Raw genomic sequence first — 20579 nt, forward strand, 5'->3', positions numbered from 1 at the left:
CCTTAACGTTTCAACCATACTGAACCAACTTTCAGTAACCCAAGCTCCAGTTTGTTTATCTGTGGAATGTTGAAGACTATTACCCAGTATTCCCAAACTTTTAGTCATTACAGCACAGAAGACAGAAAAGATAGCAGAAAACTTCGTACATTTTTACAAAGTGAAAGAAAAAAGTCTGAAAAAAGGCTAATTTAATTTACCATCCATTCTCTAAACTGCAAACAGTGTTAAATGGCAGCTTATTTTTTTTTTAATTTTTTCATGTTTTAAAAGTTCTATTGAAGCAGAGTTGATTTATCATGTGGTGACCACTTCTGCTGTACAATAAAGTGATTCCGTTACACACAAACACACATCCGCTCTTTTTCAGATTCTTTTCCCGTACAGGATGATCACGGAATAGTGGCTAGAGTTCCCTGTAGCTTATTTTTAAATAGCCAGAACTGTAAAGATTTTCCAAAACGTGACGTTCTCAGCGAAAGTCTTAGGCTCATTTGACAAGAAGCACACACACTACCACACGACATCTAATTAAGAAAGGACATGTTTGGAGCTGCAAGATACTAATAAGCACTAGAACAGATGAGCACTTACACCTAAAGGAGCACTAACAGGTAAAAGTAAGGGACAGACTACGTCCTCCCACTGCCAAGCCATCTACAGTCTTTTGCTTAAAGATTACTTTCTGTTCATACCAAATGCTGTTGAGCTTTTTTCTTCCAATTTCACTTTTTTTTCTGTTTTCGACATTCCTGTAGGTTTAGGGGAAAAATATGTAAGTTTAGTCAGAAAGAGTTAAAAGGATGGGACAATGTTTTAAATTACAATTGCTCACAAAACTTTCCCTAGGACCTTCTTCCCCTAAAGGTCCACATTATTTTACTGCCTGAAGGAGTAACAAAGAGGTGGGATTTCTTCCTTTAAAAAAAAAAACAAAAGCTAAATTAAGGACGATTTTTGTTCCTCCAGACTACACGATTAGATGCCTAGTTCCACCATTTATTAGCGTCCCAGCCTAGTGGAATCTCCCTGTCTTTCAGTTTCCTTATCTGCCAAATAGGGATAAGAGTATCCACTCCCTGTTCTTATAAGTATTACATGAGTCAAAATATGACAAATGCTTAGAACAGTGTCTGATAAATAATAAGTGCTTCTTTTCACTTTCTCCTTTAGGGTGGGATAATAATTTGTTCTATATCATTTCTAGAAATAGCTGAATGGGGCTAAACATAAAAAGTATTAGGATAAATGCACTGGGCAATCAGAAGATCGGCTCTGGCATCACAGCCTTTGGCAAATCCAGAAGACACTGCCATGCACTCGAGCGGTAGGTCCAGGAACACTTCTGCTTCTATGACAGTTAGGACAAAATGCTATTCCAGTCATCCAAACAAAATAGTAAAGTTCCTATCAAATTATACTAGTTTTCAACAATCTGCAAAAAATTTCAAAATTTTTAGAAGTTTTTAAATATTAAAATATTTAACCTCTGTTGCCTACAGCAAACTTGTACCTTTGAACTTCGTCATGGATGTGGTATTAGGTAATGCTAAAAGCCTAAATAGGATTATTCTATAAATCATTTCTGGTCTTTATACAAAATATATGCAAAATATACAAAATATAAAGGCTTATTAACATATGGAAATACTCAACCTTAATAGCATTTAGCTAATATTATCTAATAGTACAAAAATACATTTTTAAACAAGCAGTGAACTTCGATAACTGTGTGGTTGACACAGACACACTTAACCAAGTTTCTCAACTCATTTTCAGCCATTTCCAATGCTATTATCTTACGTATGTCTAGGATTAATCTAGAAAAATACTGTAGAGCATTTATTATACATTTACGAGGTCTCTGATTTTTAAGTCACTCTAATACAGTATCCAAAAGCTAACATTTTATTCATCTTACTACAAATAATTTACGTAACTTAAATATAACACAATAAAAATAAAAAATAGCACTCATCCTGAATCAAATATTAATAAGGCTCTAATAACTAAGTTTCGGGAGTTCCCATTGTGTCTCAGCAGTTAACGAATCTAACATCCATGAGGTTATGGGTTCGATCCCTGGCTTTGCTCAGTGGGTTAAGGATCCAGCATTGCCACGAGCTGTGGTGTAGGTCACAGACTCGGCTCGGATCCTGTGTTGCTGAAGCTGTGGTGCAGGCTGGCAGCCTCAGCTCCAATTCAACCCCTAGCCTGGGAACCTCCATATGCCATGGGTGCGGCCCTAAAAAGCAAGAAAAAAAAAAAAAAGAAAAAAAATTGTTTCAAATTAAGTAAAAATATTGATAATCTCCAAGAAAAAAAATCTCTTATGACAAAAATATAAAAGGGACATCAGAACAAAGAGAATACAATTAAATTTCCTTATTATCAAGATTATTGAACAAATGCCTCACTTCCTTTCAGTAATTACAGTTTACTAATAGTTACTGCACCATGAAAATGCCACAAATTTGATGCAATTTTCTTAAAAATGACAGGGCACTTACAATGGGAACAAAGAGAGACACCTTCTAAACCCTCAGTGATACTGCAGATCCAGGAGAAGCGACTGGATCAGGGTTTCTGCCTTGTGGTTCCCTAATCCCCAGAAGCATGAATCTCGAGAGTAAAACCGAGCCCTGGCTGCTGGAATACCCTGGGGCAACGGAAGGGAAGGAACAGCCTTACTGGGCTGCCTTGACCAACAGGAATGTGTGGGATCCTTTGGGTACTTGGAAGACAAAGAAAAGGGTCCCGCACGGCTGCCGGGCAACACGGGTCAGTGTAGCAGCAGAGGCAGAGTCATTACCAGTGTGCTTTCAGGAGGACCAGTTCTGGATTGTTTTCACATGTTCTGGTGGGTCCCAAACCTGTATGTCTTAATTGATGAAACTTCAGAAGCAAAATCGGGGAACTGAAAAAGGGTTGTCAACATTTTGCACAAGTAAGGATATTACAATAGATATTCGTATGTGCAATAATGGCAGGGCTTTTAAAAACACTCATGCCCAAATAGAAAAAACAGCTTTATTCAAGAATTCAACAAAAGAATAAATTTCACTTCATGAGACCATGCACTAGGATTTGGGAACCAAGGTTTCCAAAGAGGAGATCAGTTTACAGAATAGAGATTTTTAAACTATCAAGAAAACATGTGCATCAAAAAAAAAAAAAAAAAAAAATAATAGCCAGTACATAATACAACCCCCCCCCATGAAAAACACGATTTAAAAAATGGAGCTATTTAGATTAAAGCAAGAGAGGCAGATCTCTGAGCCACGCCTGCTTTCACATCACGTAAAGCCCAGGAATGCGTAGCAAACCCCTACCGGTATGCTAAAAACCCGATTCTTCTGGCTAAAATAGAGGCTATCCCTGAGACTCTCCATAGCAACCCCAGGCTCTGTAGAAGCCATGAACATTTGGTGTGGGGGTGAAGGTAGATTAGAGTCTCTGGTTGTAGTTTTGCACAATTCTAGAGAAAAAAAAAAATGAGAAACACTTTAAAACAAAAAGGCGTTTAAAAAGTAAATGTACAGTTGGTGTAAGAAGCTGGACTAACGATCATCTGTTTACAGTGCCAGCACAACGTCCGGCACAGACAGCTCAGCCACCAGCCAGAGTGCCACCATGCACTGGGAAACTAGTTACACTTCCGGTTACTAACAGAACTAATAGTAACAGAACCAAAACTCTATCCTTCCCTGAAACTGGTTGGCTCTGTCAGATAAGGCATTCTGATAATTAAACGAAAACAAAGGCATCAGTTTTTACAAGGGCCCCCCTGACCGGTTTTGGAGACGACAGCATCGACCGCATCCCTCACCCTGCTTAGTCACACTGTGGAACGCTTCCCGGAGGAAGAATGGAGAAGGATGAGGGCAAGGTCATTATCTCTACGGGAAAAAGAATTCAAACCAAGTTTTAAGCGATTAAGAAGAGGCATATATATATAATAATTGGATAATTCACATCTCAGCAATTCTTTATCAGGACTGTAAAACTCAGCAGTGTCACATGGAAGAGTAAAACTCTAAGCCTGTTTAACTCTTTCACAGTTAATGACTTGCATCCTCATCATTCTAAATACCCTAAGAGTTTCCATTAAAAAAAAAAAAAAGCCCAGAAAATGTCTTTGATACAAGTTCTGGTAAATAATGCTTTCTACATCAGTTTTTAAAATTCAAAAGCAACAAAATTTACTTTTATAATTTAGATGGAAACGAACTAAGCAGATTAAGGAAGGAAGGAAGGAAAAAACTAAACAAAACACCTGGCACTTTGACTCCAGACGGAAGATAACTTGGGGAGCAGAAAGAAGTCCAAAAATGCCACAAGACAGTGTCAGGAGGGTGCCTAGCAAAACTGTTAGGAAAGAAAAGCACACAGGCACTGAGGATTTTGACACAAGTCAGACGGGTTCACAACATTTTAACCAAAAGGTGTACAATTAAAATGTGACCTGAATTGTTACTTTGCTCAAAAACAAAAAACAAAAAACAAAAAAAGTAAAGGGGTAATTAATAGAAACAAATTAGAATCCCTCCAACCCTGCATTCAAATGCTGTGACTGTGTTTAACACTCTAAGAAGCGGACTTTCAGTAATTAGTGTTTAAAACCATGCGCTTCCTTGATTTAAGCAATTAAAGTTGCTGCCATCACCATACTTAAGGTGCTCTTCACTCTTCAACTTACAAATTCATCACATTACAAATCCAAACTGTGCTCACCTTTCATTTCCCCAGAAAACCACATACTGCTTTGGCTTTCTCAAGTAACTATTTCTAATACTTAAGAAGGAAAAAAAATACTGTGCCTTTCCCTCTACCCCAGTACATTTTAACCAGCATGAGAGACAAGAACCACACCCCAAAGAGAATTCGCTGTATCTCCACAAGTATGATAGAAATTCTGGAGGAAAAAAAAACAACCCTAGGCTAATACTCTGATTAGATGCAAAATCACTGGAATCAAGGATTTCCATGCACAATCACTAGTCAGATACAACATCCGGCTAACACAACTTAGTTATCGCGTACTTATTTACACTGGACTATCCTTCAATCTTTTTACTATTGTTAAAAAAAAAAAATATATATATATATATATGTGTATGTAAGAAAATACAAATATTTTCAAATGCACATGTAAAAATAATTTCTCTAATGAATATATATTACTATAACTTGAACAAAATTTTCATACATTCAACAAATTCCAGATTGCTAAAGAACTTCAAAAGACCTTCACCAGGGAAAGTATGTCAAAGGTAATTCAGAAATCTTATGAAAACAAGAGAAAGAAAAACTAATTATCCCACAGCTAGAAGGGGCTTAGAAAGTGTCCAAAGACAATGGATCGGATTTGAGAAATGACAAGAAATGTTTCAAAGCCTACAAATCTTTTTTTTTTTCCCTGTCTTTTTGCTTTTTAGGGCTGCACCTGCAGCATATAGAGGTTCCCAAGCGAGGGGTCAAATCGGGAGCTGTAGCCACTGGCCTGTGCCACAGCCATAGCAACGCCAGATCCGAGCCTCATCTGCAACCTACACGACAGCTCACCTCAATGCCAGATCCTTAACCCACTGAGCAAGGCCAGGGATCAAACTCACAATATCATGGTTCCTAGTCGGATTCCTTTCCACTGTGTCATGATGGGAACTCCCTCGAAGCCTACAAATCTTGAAATTTGCACACTAATACTTTTGAAACGAGATATGGAAATACCATCATGTACAAAATAACGTCTATCTTTATTATTATTATTATTATTATTATTATTATTATTATTCTGTTTAGGGCTGCACCTGCGGCATATGGAAGTTCCTGGACTAGGGCTCGAATCAGAGCTGTAGCTGCCAGCCTACGCCATAGCAATACCAGATTTGAGCTGCACCTGCAACCTAAACCACAGCTTGTGGCAATGCAGGATCGGATTCTCTGAGGGGGGCTAGGGGTCAAACCCACATCCTTATGCATATTAGTCGAGTTTGTAACCTACTAAACAACAACAGGAACTTCAACGTCCATCTTTATTGATCGCTATCTTAGAACATTATATTTTTAATACCAGTTACATATTCAATTTGAAAGAAGAAACAAGAAGGTAAAGACAGTAATCTAAAAAGTATGTTTAAGTTACTTCAGTAAGTTTATTTTAATATGTACCACCACCAGAAAAGAGCGAGCCCTAGTTTATACGTCATCCAAGTATCTGATAAGTGATTTGAGGAAGGATGCTAATGAAAACAATTTTCCCCAATGCTCTTTGGCTGCAAATCCAAAAACCGTTTATGTTTTTCCCCATTTCAGAACTGACTCAAGTCAGACCTCCTTCGTCCATCCAATCCCAAATTAGTAATTTACTGCAAAAGCATTTGAAATTAGTATTGGCCTTTTTTAAAAAAAAATCATCATTATATATACTCTTCAGTTGAGGTTAAAATTCTACAAAACTTCCAAATAAGACAATGTAACCAATCCAAGGAAATTCGAATTAATATCCTGTTAGATTAAAAATATCTACTTGATTAAATACCCCCAAAAGGTTTTAGATTACAATAAATATCATTAAGTCATCAAAAAATGACTTATTGAGTATGACTGACTTTACACATTAGACTCCCAAAATAACATAACAACAAATTACATTTAAATTTGGGAGATTCTTATATTTAAGATACAGGTGTACAGTTAATTTTAGCTAAGTGTTTCTTACATGTCAGATTCTATTAAAACCCTTAAATGTAAGTATTGAGCCCAGTAAGTATTTTCTGACTTCAAAACTCAGAACTTCTGTAATTATATTGAGCTCTAATAATTCCTATTTAGTGGAAACAAGATATAAGAAAGAAGTAGGAAATAAAGTGACAAAAATAAGATGTCCAAGGAATGTGAACAGTAAATGGTAGCACGAAAGGACTTTCAACAGAATGAGAAACCCTATCTTCCAAAGATGTTACATTAAAGTATTTGTGAAGAGGAACTACATCTTAAAACAATGTAATTATACATCATACTGTTTTTACCCTGTAAGTGCAAACCCAACCATCCTGTAAAATGAGTTTTACCTGATGCTGCTGGAGCTCCTCTTCCATCAGTTACTGCTTTGGAAGAAAGATTTGTAAGCATCTGAGTATCTTCCTTTTCTGCCCGGGGACATTCATTACGGTAACAGGGATCTGGGGCTAGCGGTGCTGTGACTTCCGAACCATGACTTAGGTCGAGAGGGAGATAGGGTCCCAGCTTCTCGAGTGACAAATGTGCAACATCAGGCACTACACAGAATAAAAAAATGTAGCATGTTAACACACATACACTGTCTCGGTTAATATCGACGTGGATTAAAACGTTCTATGTTAAACAGTGCCTGGCGATAAAGAAGGCACTAAGTGAATTCTTGTAGAATCAAATGAAGTGTTTTAAGTCCAAAAGACCTTAAGAAGGAAAAGGCAGAAATTTCTTAATACTTTCGTAATCTTTATCTCTTAGTGTTTTCTTTGTCTTCTTTTATATGTGGTTCTATAGGAAATCAATATACATTACCCTCTGGCACTGAAGATTCTTGCTGATTTTGAGAACTGAGGGAGAATACTTTGCCATCAGCGGCTGGAGAGGGAGGAGAAGGCTTTTCTACAGAGTCATCAGGCATGGGCAAGGTGGCTAAACGCTGAGACCGTCTTCTCCGCTCGCTATGCTTGAAAGGTCTAGGGGGGTTCACAGGCTGTGGAGGACCTAGAAAAAGATCTTCAATGTTCACGAAGCATATGCATGCCGGGAGCATCTTATAATATTTAAGGAGAAAAATGGGAAAAAGGATTCAATTCCTGCCCTCTGATGTTGTAAAGTATCCACAAGGAACGGCACGTTCCAAAAGTAATCAAGAGGCAAGAACTGCCCTCATTCACAAGGGTTAAGCAAAACTTTTAAAATCTAAAGCCTACTAGAACCAAAAGAAAATAACATGGAACATTAATTTCAGGTAGCTTCCCAAGTGACAGACTACAGTTAATTCTCTAACCGCAGATTGTTGTTAGCTGGCATTTTTCCTTTGGAAAAATAATCTCTGTATAGCCAAAGATTTTTTTAAATATATATATTCCTTTTGCTAAATTACAAATCTAGAAACTTCAAGGGAAAAAAAAAAAAAAAAAAAAAAAAAAAGCCAGGGGCATAGGTGGCAAAAATCTGACATGCATTGTAGAGTTAGTGCTTTACTTTACTTGACAAAGTAAAACTAATGTAAATAATTTTCTCTCACCCTCATTCCCCCAAATGGATTTTTATAAACATATGTTTGGGCCTGATTCATTAAAAAAAAATTGAACACAAACAACTTTAAGTACTTATTATAGGTAAAAGGAGAAAAAAATGAGGCTTTTTAAAGACTATGACACTGTTCTTGCCCTCATGGGTTTTGTTTTGAATAACCAACTTGGTGACTCATTTAAGCATCTTTCAGCAATATGTGACACAAAAGTTTGGAAGTTTCTTTTTTCATTTAAGCTTTCATTTTCTTCTACATGGTATGTAAACATGTTTAATTATGTTTAAAAGGTAGGACTACATAAGCCAAAATACTCATGTTAATTTAGGAGGAGGAAGTAAGAGTGGTCAAAAAAGATCGATGCTTTGGGTATCTAAAAGTAATTTTACAAAACTCAACATGAAAAAGACATGGTGATAACTGAAAAAGAAAAAATTCAACTGCTGTAACATCGTGGTTATAATACCAAAACACAAAACAACTTCAAAATAAAATATATATCAATGTCATGTGACATTGTGATATTATTTCATGATAAATGCCATAACAAAAACACAGCTTATGGAGAAACACTGAGTTCTTCCGTTCCCATCCTTTACACCCATTCATTAAAAAGAACGGAAACAAAACCAAAAAAGCACCCAAACCTAATCAAAAAATGAAAAATACGGTTCGGGGAAAAAAAAAAAAGTAGTAACTAAATGGAAGAGGAGGTCAATATATTTGATCAATAGATGTCTTCTCAATGCCACCGTTTTTAATTGTTGTACAAGATATGATATAGAGAGGTTTTTAAGGAAATGTGTCATATTCACTTAATAATCAGGTTACCAATTCATTCACAGTATAAAGAGCAAAAGTATCTTTTTACCCAGTGACTTTCCAGGTAATTATTTCTCATGCCTAACTCAGAATACTAAAATATGAGAAACACAGAGGCACCACAAATCTTGTCTTACATATCCAAACCCACGCTGAAAAGCTATTTTAAAAAAGACTGACATAACTCCTGAAAGATCGGTGGTATTGAAACAGCAAAATCTTTAAAAATTAAGATCAAGAATGCAGTCTTCTTCTTTCATTAGTAAGATTTCACTGAAGTCTGCACTTGAAATCCTACAATAAGAATTGAATAAAATGTATTTCCGCGGGGGTACAGACAACTGTGGACAATAGCTGAGTCTATCTATAAGGACAGTCAGGAGTTCAGGAAAACATCCACTATGAGTCTTTTTGTAACTCGTTAGAGCTTTTTTGTCTTTTTTGTCTTTTTTTTGTAATGAATCAGGCCTCTCATTGTGCTTGGATTATTAGTTGAGGAGAGTCAAACTATAGTGGAATTTGCATTCTTAAATGGTAAGGTTTCTCAACCAGCTGTACAGTCACTGTACCTCTGTACAAGAAATCAGTTAGAAATGTATATGTATTTTACCCCTGAAATAATTTCAAGCCTTCCCTATCACATCCACTTAAATTTGAATTTTTAAAAAGCAACTTCATAAAAATACAATATAACTACAACCAAACTGTTTTTAATGTATCTTATAGGATAAGTAACTATTTTTTAAAAATCTGTGCTCACTAGTTTTATTAATCACTGAAGAAGAAAGCTGAGATACAAGCGTCAAATCCTCGACTTGTATTAATTCTGGGGAAAGTGGTGATTTAGGGGGTTTTATACACCCAGAAGAATCTCCAGATTCATGTTTGCATTTCTTGCTGCGAGCCTTCCCTGAAGACAAAGTTGAGGATAACAGTGCAGGTTTCTGAGTGTTGGCAGAACTGCTAATGTCAGCTTCATTTTTTTTCTGACTTTGAGGTTTAGGTGAAATCGCCTGAATAAATAATAAAAAATTGATATTTTTATTTTGGTTTCTTCATTTTTGTTCTTGTATTCTATTTTGATTGTTAAGCAACTTTAGTATCCAAAAACATTGTTAAGCAACATATAACATTTCTATTACAAATGAAAAACCAAAAAGAACCCCACAAATTATTAACTAAAAGTTGAATAGGCTGTCTTTAAAGGGATGCTGTCAACTTGTAGTCTAAATTTAGTTTTTAAAAAAATGTGTTATTTATAATATTTCAGATTGTAAGTGTTATCTTACTGGACAAATATTTTTGGTATTCAATTGAAATACACCTCTTTTAAAACCCTAATTAGCAATGGCATTAATAATAAGAAAAACAGCATTTTCATGTTTTAGACGCATGTTTAAAGCATTAGAGGAATACACTTGAGCTTCTTTCAGATGTTTTCTTATAAAATAATTTCCTTTATCAAGTTCAATGCAGAGGTGTAAGTAGACAATTTCCCTTTAAAGAAAGATCTCAACAAGAAAACAATGACCAAATTAACGAAACATTATCTTTAACTCATTTTAGTGCTGAAAGCTAGAGTTTCATAAGCAAAATGCATCATGAAATCAAAGCCACCAGCAATACAGAGTTAAAAGACTAAAAAACAATACAAAACAAGCAACAACAACAAAAAAAAAAACCAAGGAGTAAAACCAAGTGTAAGTTAAAAACATTGGATTTAAAAACAAAATACGTCGCATTCTTAGATGAGAGTTTTTACCTTCTTCCTGCCAACTGATACTTTCAAAAAAAAATTAGAACTTTGTCAGTTCTTTCATAAAATTCCTTCATAAAGAATATCTTTATTCATTTGGCAGTAAAATGTCCTACATACACGAAACTATATGTGCATGTGTCCGAAGACAACAAAGAACAGCCACACTGGATGGATTTGTAGTTTTACGGTGTTGGGATGCCTACACTGTCTCTCTTTTTGATATCCTATCTGAGCGTACAGTATGAGATATACTTTAAAAAGAAAACTATACTAAGATAGGCCTCTAGAAAGAATCAAATTGTTAGCTCTATGAACAACATGCTTGTCCCCCAGAAACCTTTTTACTTCTGTATCTTTTGTGAGGAATGACCATCAGGTCTGCAGCCTGCAGTTCCCTCGAATATGAAAGATCACTGTCTGGGGACCAAAGGGCTTTCTGTCCCCACTACAATACAAGCACTCCGATTTGGGCAGACAAAAGCGAGCGTCTGCTATTAAGTACGGCGCTACTGATGGCATGTTGGACACACTACATAAAAGGGCTGGTGTCAAGCGTCTCATTCATTCAGCTGTCATCATTTTTATTCTTGAATTTACTCATGACACACGTGTATAAGTGCAGATTACTCATCTGAAAAAGGACTCCATAAACGGAAAGGATTCCTAAGCTTATCATAAAAGGTGTTGCCAGAAAAGTAATTAGAGCCATTACTTGTAAATAAACAATTTTATTGTTCATCTTCACATATGTGAGAGACATTACTACAGCATCCATTACTCTTGAGTTACAAAGTTATAAAACAAGGTTTTAAAACTTAAATTAATATCTTGATAAGGTGCTTAACTTCTAAACAAGGACAAATTAACATTTTTAAAAAACTTACTGAATTATGCATCTAATGTAGGTTTTATCCAAAAGTAAATATAACATGACAATTCCCTAATACAATTAAATAATCTATAATTAATCATCTGAGAACTGGGGTTCAAGACTACAGAGTTTGAATTTCGTTAATGTAAATAAATAAATCCCTTAGCACAATAAGTTTTGGCCTCAGGCCTGTTATAAATCTATGCCATGAGTGGCATTGCTTTACTCACTAGGGCGACAGAGGTTAGTGACAGTCAATACCTCTCCTTCAAGTCTACTGTTGATACCAACTGAGATGTAATTAAGGATTTTATAACTCGGCTTTTTAACTCTGAAGCAGGGCAAACACTTAACATAAAAATTAAGGGTTTGGTTACAAAACATTCCACATTGAAATCAATCTGAATGACCAAAAAAAAGAAAAAGAAAAAAGAGGGACCAGCATTATGTTCCTTAAAAATCTAAAATAACTTACAAAGTTTTCGTTAAGGATTATTGGTCTCTTTGTTACAAAACTGGCAAGAACTCTCAAAATTTCCTTTAAATTATGTCCATGAAAACAGCCGAGTTACTCAATTTTTCTTTGTTTTAAAGCTGTTTCAAAATGTTATTTCCTGTACTTCTCTCTGAAATGGGCACTGCCCTCTACACTAACTTTCACATGTAATAAATAATTTTCACAATCATATTCATCTCAGCAGGATTGTGCATAATGAAAGATTGACATTGTAATGAATTTTCCAGAAACACTTTATTACCCAAGTCCCTGATTTATTGCATTCTGAGAATACCATAAACAGTGGTGAAAATACAAAATACTGTCATATCTGGGTCGTTGAATATAGTAATAATACACAGTAAAAAAGTCACTTAAAATTTGGTTGATATACTAACAATAATGGCAAAGACTTAACCATTTGATGACCACAGAAAATTAGAAAGTATGATTCGCTGACAGGTTAATTAATTTAAAAGACCATTGATTTAATACAACATTAATGGAGGTACCAAAACAACGCACTGTTATCAAATCAGGCCTAAAATAACCCTGAAAAACTCAATACAATATCAATTAAATTTGGACTATTTTTTAAAACGCATATAGAGAAGAGCAAAAGATACCCATGTTAAAGTCTTCTTTATTAGGCTACTAATAAAGAAAATTAAAATAATACAAAAAGGATATATTAAAACTACATTAAGGCTCAGATTTTAAAACAGGAGAACCAAGGAAATCCAGTTATGGCTATTACTGTGTTCTTACAGTCTTACAGTGCCCAAGAAGTTAAGCCCTTAAGAGAACGGAAGAGCATGCACGGTCCATATGTACAGACAGTGTGGGAATCTGAAGGTAGCCAAGGCGAAATCTGGCAACTGCAACCTTCACTTTTAAATTCCTCTATTAGGTGGTTTAAAGACAGACCCTTAATAGTTTTTTTAAAATTCTTTTTTTGTAGTTATTAAAATATACATCCTAGCAAAAATGTATGGCTCATTGATCAATTCATAAAACACATAGTCAGTCTAACAACACCAATTGTTACAATATAAAAGAAACTTCTTACAAAAGAAGCTTTATTAGATGTCAAAAACCCTGTTTTAACTCACAAATGAAAAGTATTTGTGTAAGGGTCTTTTTGTAAGCTAGTTAAAGGTGATCCAGCTGAAAGCCTATATACCCTGGGATGCCTGTCTCCAGGCTTTCAAACGTTGGAGACAAAGGCTTTAATTCCAGTCTATTGAAAACAAACACTAATGAAGTCTGTAGTTTATCTGTATACCTGGGAGAAGGCAGAGTTAAAAATATATCATCAATTCATTAGCTTCCTATTCCCATATCTGAGCAAAAGGGCAATTTCAATTGTGTGGATACTATTAGCTCCGTGATCATTCCAGTTGGGAACCTTGAAAAATATCAAATGCTACCGTTTCATACCTGCTCCAGCATTGGAGCCGTTTCATTGTAGTCTTCCTTTTTTTCAGCACCATCCACCCCAACAGCTTTGGATGCCAACAAACCTTGGGAAAAATTGTACAGAAATTGCTTATTAGAAAATATATTGATTTTCACACTAATTTAATTTTCAAAAATCTTAGCAGTTGAAATCCCCTATACTTTTCTATACAAAGTAAATACTTGAAGAAGTTTACTAGTCAAAAATACAATCACCCTTAATAATGGCTCAAGGGGATGAATCAGAACTTGAGAGGTGCTGATACAATTAGTTTTTAAAACTAAAAAAATGAGCTAAAACAATCATTTTAAGAAATCACACACACACACATCTCTTCTGTACAAATTTAAATTTCTACGGCTTAATGTCCAAAAACCTAAGATTGCTTAGACTGTAAACACTTATAATACAGGCTTTGTCCATAGAACTGAAATAAAATATAGAATATTAAGATACAAAAAATCCTTCCAGACATCTAGAATATAAAAAAACATCTAGAACATAACATTTTTGTTGTTGTTTTTGTATTGGCTAAAAAGTACTCCCAATTTTTTATTTCTCTTGGATCTTTTAATCTAAAGCTTCACAGGCTCATCTCTGTACCCAGTTGTAGCTTCTTATAAAAGTGGTGAAAACACAGATGAATCCATTTCATGTGAATGGGGAAGAGTCTAGCTCCTTCCTACAACATTTGAATGTAATATTATAGACTCATTCTGCAACTGAAATAAACTGGGATTCCCAGTTTTCTCCAATGTATACCATTAATTCTCAATTTTAGAAGATAATATTTTCTCTGGAATACATACAATTAACTTCACAAGACATTAAAACTCTGCTTTAATTTAGAAATTGAAGGCATTTACTTGGTCAAGATTCTCTGCTAAGCACCGTACAGGTACCCTCAATGGAGCCAAATTTACAACCTTGTACACAGTTGATGCTGTCTATGGCCACAGCACACATAAACGGTCACCAAAAATCATTTCTGTGTCATTTCAAAATGGGCCGCACAAAACCCTGGCTTCAAAGCAAGCACATTTAACAATCAACAACGTAAGAGTAAACTTACTTCAGCAATTATACCACCTATATTACAGAAGCTGTCTATAGCATATTTAATAGGAGGAAAAAGGTACCCCCAAATGCCACGTAACTGTGGAGTGACTCTGTGGCAACATTTCTTGACTTTTTCAGGTAATAGTCTCAAAGGCATTAAGCAATCTAAGCAAAAATTCAAATACTAAAACTGCATTCCTATAAAGTAGGAGTAGACAGCCAAGTGTTAGATCACACAAAAAGTACCTCTCCTTTATTAGGTAATAAAGTGGAATATCTACCACTCAAAATTGTAATTTAAAAAAGAAAAGGCTGAGTACAAAACAATGGCTTTGAGACATCAATGACTGGTTTAAAAACTGTCTGGGGCAGTATGAAACAGCCCATATTGTTCAAGTCCCACGCAGTATTCAGTGTAGGCTTAAATGGGAGAAAAAAGACCCAGTGTAGAAGTGATTTTAGAAAAAGTCTATAAATCATAAATTCAACTCAAACTATTATTAATGTAATTTTCAACACCTTTTTAGCTGACTAAAAAAGATATAGCATGGAATATTTAACATTTAAAACTGCATGTATTAGTTTTTCTTCTCTAGCTAGTATTTTTGAGAATCAACACTACTGAAAAGAAAAAGAAAAAGAATTAGGAAACTGGGTTCTCTTATAAAGAGCTAAGTAAAGGATCTACTTCTAAGGGGTATTCAAACAGGACAAATATTTGCTACTCAATCTACTAAATATACACCTTCTTGGTTTCCTTTCATATAAGTGGTGGAAATATGTTTAGAACAGATCACAAACTATAAAATTAAAAATAAGGTACTAAGAGTTTTAAAAGAAACAAAAATACTTAGCCATACTATGTGATTTTAAATTAGGATACTATGGACCAAATTAATTAAAAGCAATTCCCACTTAAAGGTTTGTGAAAGAAAAATAAAGCTTTGTGATCTCCTTGTAAAAGTAATGGGACATTTTAATAACTACTTAAAATTTGGTTAGAAAATACAATACTTGGTAGCTAGTGAATTCAAAACCCTCAAATATGATCAATACAAAGCTTTTCATACTTCATATGCATCCCATCTTACAGAAAAATTACTACAAATGAACAAAAAAGGGAGAAAAAAATTTTAAATGCCTTTGAGGAGAGGACTCTGACTACTGCTGCCTTAACAAACAGTCCAAAATCTGTTGACCAGCTAACATCTGGAAAAATGCAGTATCCTTTGAAAAGGAGAAGAATTAACTGGAAAGAAATACAAATTTGGAGTTCCTGTCGTGGTGCAGTGGTTAACGAATCCGACTAGGAACCATGAGGTTGCGGTTCGGTCCCTGCCCTTGCTCAGTGGGTTAACGATCCGGCGTTGCCGTGAGCTGTGGTGTAGGTTGCAGACGCGGCTCGGATCCCATGTTGCTGTGGCTCTGGCGTAGGCCGGCGGCTACAGCTCCGATTCAACCCCTTGCCTGGAAACCTCCATATGCCGCGGGAGCGGCCCAAGAAATAGCAACAACAACAAAAAAGACAAAAAAGACAAAAAAAAAAGAAAAAAAAAAAGAAATACAAATTTATTTACATATATGTATTAATTATCAATATATTGCTAAAAAGTCCTCCTCCAAAGAATCTATCTATAAAGTAAAAATCTTAACAGAATGCATTACAGAGTTTCAAGAAATTATTTAACTATCAGGTAGAAGTAGAATATGAGTTTTCATGAGTCCCATCCACAAAGCAATAATTTCTCACTATTCTACTTCAGCTATAAAATATACAGTTGGTCTCTTGCCATCAATAGGAATAAACAGAGTAGAAGCAGGAGCATCTTGGATGGAATGGCAATGGGGAGCAAATTAGTTAAATTCATGGTCTACATTTCATCCAGGGGTTCCAAAATATAGTAATCTCACTGCAATTAAGAACCAAATATTCTTGATATTATTATCAATAACATATTACTGGGCAATTCATGTAACTGGTGAATTTTTTTAATTATTTTTAAAATTCCTTAAGCTGGGAGTTCCTACTGTGGTACAGTGGGTTCAGGATCTGAATGCGGTGGCTCAGATCACTGAGGAGGCATGGGTTCGATCCCTGGCCTGGTGCAGTGGGTTAAGGGTCTGGCACTGCCCCTGCTGTGGAGTAAGTCACAGCTGCGGCTCAGGTTCAATCACTGGCCCGGGAATTTCCATATGCCACAGATGCATCAAAAAAAAAAAAAAAAATTCCTTAAGCGGTACAAACATATCTGAACTGGCTCAACTTCTAGGAACTCCTAGAATTATTACAAACAGACCGTGTACCAACTGCTGATGTTTCTTCTTTTACACTCTGACAACCTGAATTTTAAAATCTACTCAAATTTGCCTGCAGTTTGCTTGCAACTTTGTCCCAAAGGGTGAACTCTTGATTCTCTTTGTAAAATTGTTCTAAATCAATATGAATAAAGTATACAACTATCAGTAACGTACATGACATAATAAAAAATAAGATTCTGGAAGAATATATATATATATATATATATATACACACACACACACACACAATATATATACATATACATATATATACTATACAGCAATAATTTATTTTTTGAAAAAAGCCATCCTATACTATTTGTTATGTAGAAATCCGATCTAGAATCTCTGTAGGGTATGTACATAGGGAAAGAACCAGAAAAGAGTAAATACATGAATTAAATTTCCCTAGCATCTGGTCCACTTATTTCCTCTTAGAACTATTTAAAAAATAAATGAAATGGTATGGAGAGGAATACATCAGAGCAGGCTGAGATGCTGCCATGTTACTGGTCTATTTCCCTCAGTAGTAAAAGGGACAAAAAGACACATATAAGTGAGACATATAAACTGATAAATTTAAAATATAATTCTAGGAGTTCCCGTCGTGGAACAGTGGTTAACGAATCCGACTGGGAACCATGAGGTTGCGGGTTCGATCCCTGCCCTTGCTCAGAGGGTTAAGGATCCGGCACTGACTTGAGCTGTGGTGTAGGTCGCAGACGCTGCTCCGATCCCATGTTGCTGTGGCTCTGGCGTAGGCCAGCGGCTATGGCTCTGATTCGACCCTTAGCCTGGGAACCTCCATATGCCATGGGAACAGCCCAAGAAATGGCAAAAAGACCAAAAAAATAAAAAAAATAAAAAAAAAAAAATATATATATATATATATATATATATGTAAAATTCTATATAACAAAGCTGCTATTTTATATTAGTTCCTATCTCTTTTTATGGTCTACAAATGAAATTTACTGCACAGAGGCAAGCCTGAGTTTCAACCATCAAGGACAATCTTGAAATATCTACTTTCGCCTGATATAGTTATAACATGAAATCAGAGGTAGATGCAGAGAAGAACGACTGAAAAATTCACATACACTGAAATCGTCTGACCAAATAAAGGCAAAAGATTACAGTGGTTTCACATTCACAAAATCTTATGCTTTTCTACTGCGGCCAAAACTATTCCTTGTTGATCTGAGATTCCTGAAGGAAGTGAAGATGAAGTCCCTCTACAGAAGGCACAGGGCGTTACTAAGGCAACTTCCTTGAGGCACCTGGTAAAATACTTTTCCCCCACTACTGTCTTTCCAAGGCCATGCAGAGGTATTGCATCCCTGTGGACTGAGTTGTTTTCTCATTTTACGTCTTTAAATGGTGAGCTTGAACTTCTCAGTAAGACACGTGTAAGCGTATACTGATTGAAACTAAAATGAGATTATCCAGACTGTAGGAAAAAGCATGATGCTGGTAAGCTGGCAGTTGTAGCTTCAGTGTCACTTCCGTCTTCCTTGCTCTCGGCTCCCCCAGGAAGGCTGTTTCAGTCCTGGTACCACAGGTGTTAGAAGTACTATTCCACAGTATGGAGCACTGAATTCTATTATTCTAAGGCAAAACTGAAGTCTCAAGGTGCCATCCTAATAATCAGTAGGATGACATTTTGGCTTTCTCCAAAGCTAAGAGTTTCTAAAGAAAAGGTGGAATGGGCATGGGTTAGGTTGATTAGATACATTTCCTATCCTGGGGCCAAATACATCCTTTATCAGAGAAAGACACAAAAATAATATTAACAAAGGGAAAGACTAAATATCCTCACCTGTTGAGTCCGATTATCACTTAGATGAATACTATAATAAGACAGTAGTTCTAAAGAACGATCAGCTTCAGACACCTTCCAGTGGGCTTACACTCTTTAGAAAATGGTCAAAATATTTAATTTACATTTGTTCTTGGATCTGACAATGAAACCAGCCCTTCTCAAATTATTTAGAAGAATGTCAGCAAAGGTTTACATAGCTTTATGAGGCCAAATGCACTAAAAATCATTTGTCCTTAAAATAAGAGCATACAAATGAATACTAAAGTCTTTTAGCTCCCCTTTTAACATATACTCAGAAAAATTAAATACGTTCACAATTTCTTTTAACGACCAGAATCATCTGGCTGAACAGGCAATGGAAGTGACGGGGTCTAGCATAACTGGACCCTTCTTCTCTAAGCATTAACCAGGCCAGAATTCCCAGTGTTGTTCATCATTCTAGAACTCTACTTCCTAAATTACAACAAGGCACAGAGAAACAAGCCCAGATTCTAGAGACCAACCTGAAGATAAGGTTAGAAATTTTTAAAACTTAAAGAGGTACTTTTACATTGGGAATTAAGATTCAGGAGCTGAAGTTAACTCAGTATTCATCTTCCCAACCATATACGGTACATGCTTAGTGAGACCAGTCAAGAATACGCATGTTTGGGAGTTCCCATTGTGGCTCAGTGGTTAACAAATCTGACTAGAAACCATGAGGTTGAGGGTCTGATTCCTGGCCTCGCTCAGTGGGTTAAGGATCCAGCACTGCCGTGAGCTGTGGTGTAGGTTACAGACTCAGCTCTGATCCTGCGTTGCTGTGGCTGTGGTATAGGCTGGCGGCTACAGCTCTGATTAGACCTCTGGCCTGGGAACCTCCATATGCCACAGGAGCGGCCCGAGAAAAGACAAAAAATAAATAAATAAATAAATAAATAAGCATGCTTGTGTAATATTTAGAACCTCAGACACTATGTCACCAGGAGCTGACAAAAGCAGATAGTTCAATTCTTAGAGAAACTACTCTAAGAATTAGAGAAACTACTCCACGGTGATTTTTTAAAACTACAGAAATGTGTAACATTTGATCCTATGGATCCTCACAACACCCCTGTGAGGTAGGTAGAAGATGTGTGATACTTTTCACACGTCACAACAGAAAAAGCTGATGGTACTGAAAGATGACGACCTTGATGAGACATAAAACAACTCTCTTTCTTTCTTATTAACCAGTTAGCTACACTAAACCAAAAGACATATTTTCCTTTATTAAAAACAAACTACTCTAAAATCAAACCCTCCACACCCGCCCCCCAAAAAGAATCATTGTAGTTTTACCAGTAATCTTGTTAAGTCGAGCTCTCTTTGCCTGAAATGAGTTGCCTTGGTTATTTTTCCTCTTGTTTGATAATGTGCTCTCTGGCTGTGGAAAGACCATCTTTGGAACGTTCTCTACATGAAGTCCTACTTTTAACAGAATATACACATATGAGAGTTTATCTAGAATTCAAAGTTAAAGCACATGAAATTTTTTTAAATAGCCAAATAAATAAAAATGCTCTGCACTGAACTTTTTAAATCAAGTGCTTGACATAGAACTTTAAAAAACAGAATCTCTCCAGACCAATATATGAATTAAAAAATTACTCAGCAATTATGCTTTAGGAAAGGAATGACATTGCTTTTTCCCTAATACACACTGAAATACATGCAGAAACATTTAAAAGTTTAAACAAAACAAA

The 20579-nt window shown here is 35.8% G+C and overlaps 1 protein-coding gene across 24 annotated transcripts in view; it reads right to left on the reverse strand.

The window, feature by feature from the left end:
* Nucleotides 1-20579, reverse strand: part of PHF20L1 (PHD finger protein 20 like 1) — a 73396-nt gene that overhangs the window by 25333 nt on the left and 27484 nt on the right. For 11 of the 24 annotated variants that reach the window (XR_014843335.1, XM_021088886.2, XM_021088881.2 and 8 more), the window contains 6 exons: nucleotides 20176-20304; nucleotides 13658-13740; nucleotides 9852-10104; nucleotides 7549-7737; nucleotides 7074-7280; nucleotides 696-752 (listed from right to left, as the gene is read on the reverse strand). Coding sequence is in view for 23 of the 24 variants with exons in the window: in XM_021088886.2 (XP_020944545.2) it covers nucleotides 696-752; nucleotides 7074-7280; nucleotides 7549-7737; nucleotides 9852-10104; nucleotides 13658-13740; nucleotides 20176-20304 (918 nt within the window). In the remaining variant the exon portion in view is untranslated. The remainder of the gene's footprint in view (nucleotides 1-695; nucleotides 753-7073; nucleotides 7281-7548; nucleotides 7738-9851; nucleotides 10105-13657; nucleotides 13741-20175; nucleotides 20305-20579) is intronic. The other 13 variants (XM_021088888.2, XM_021088883.2, XM_085021621.1 and 10 more) reach the window with 3 other exon arrangements.

The sequence above is a fragment of the Sus scrofa genome, chromosome 4, assembly GCF_054392235.1.
Source record: "Sus scrofa isolate SSC_HxYL_T2T_F1_AM1 chromosome 4, Sscrofa_HxYL_maternal_Yorkshire_Landrace_v2.0, whole genome shotgun sequence".
Lineage (NCBI taxonomy): Eukaryota > Metazoa > Chordata > Mammalia > Artiodactyla > Suidae > Sus > Sus scrofa.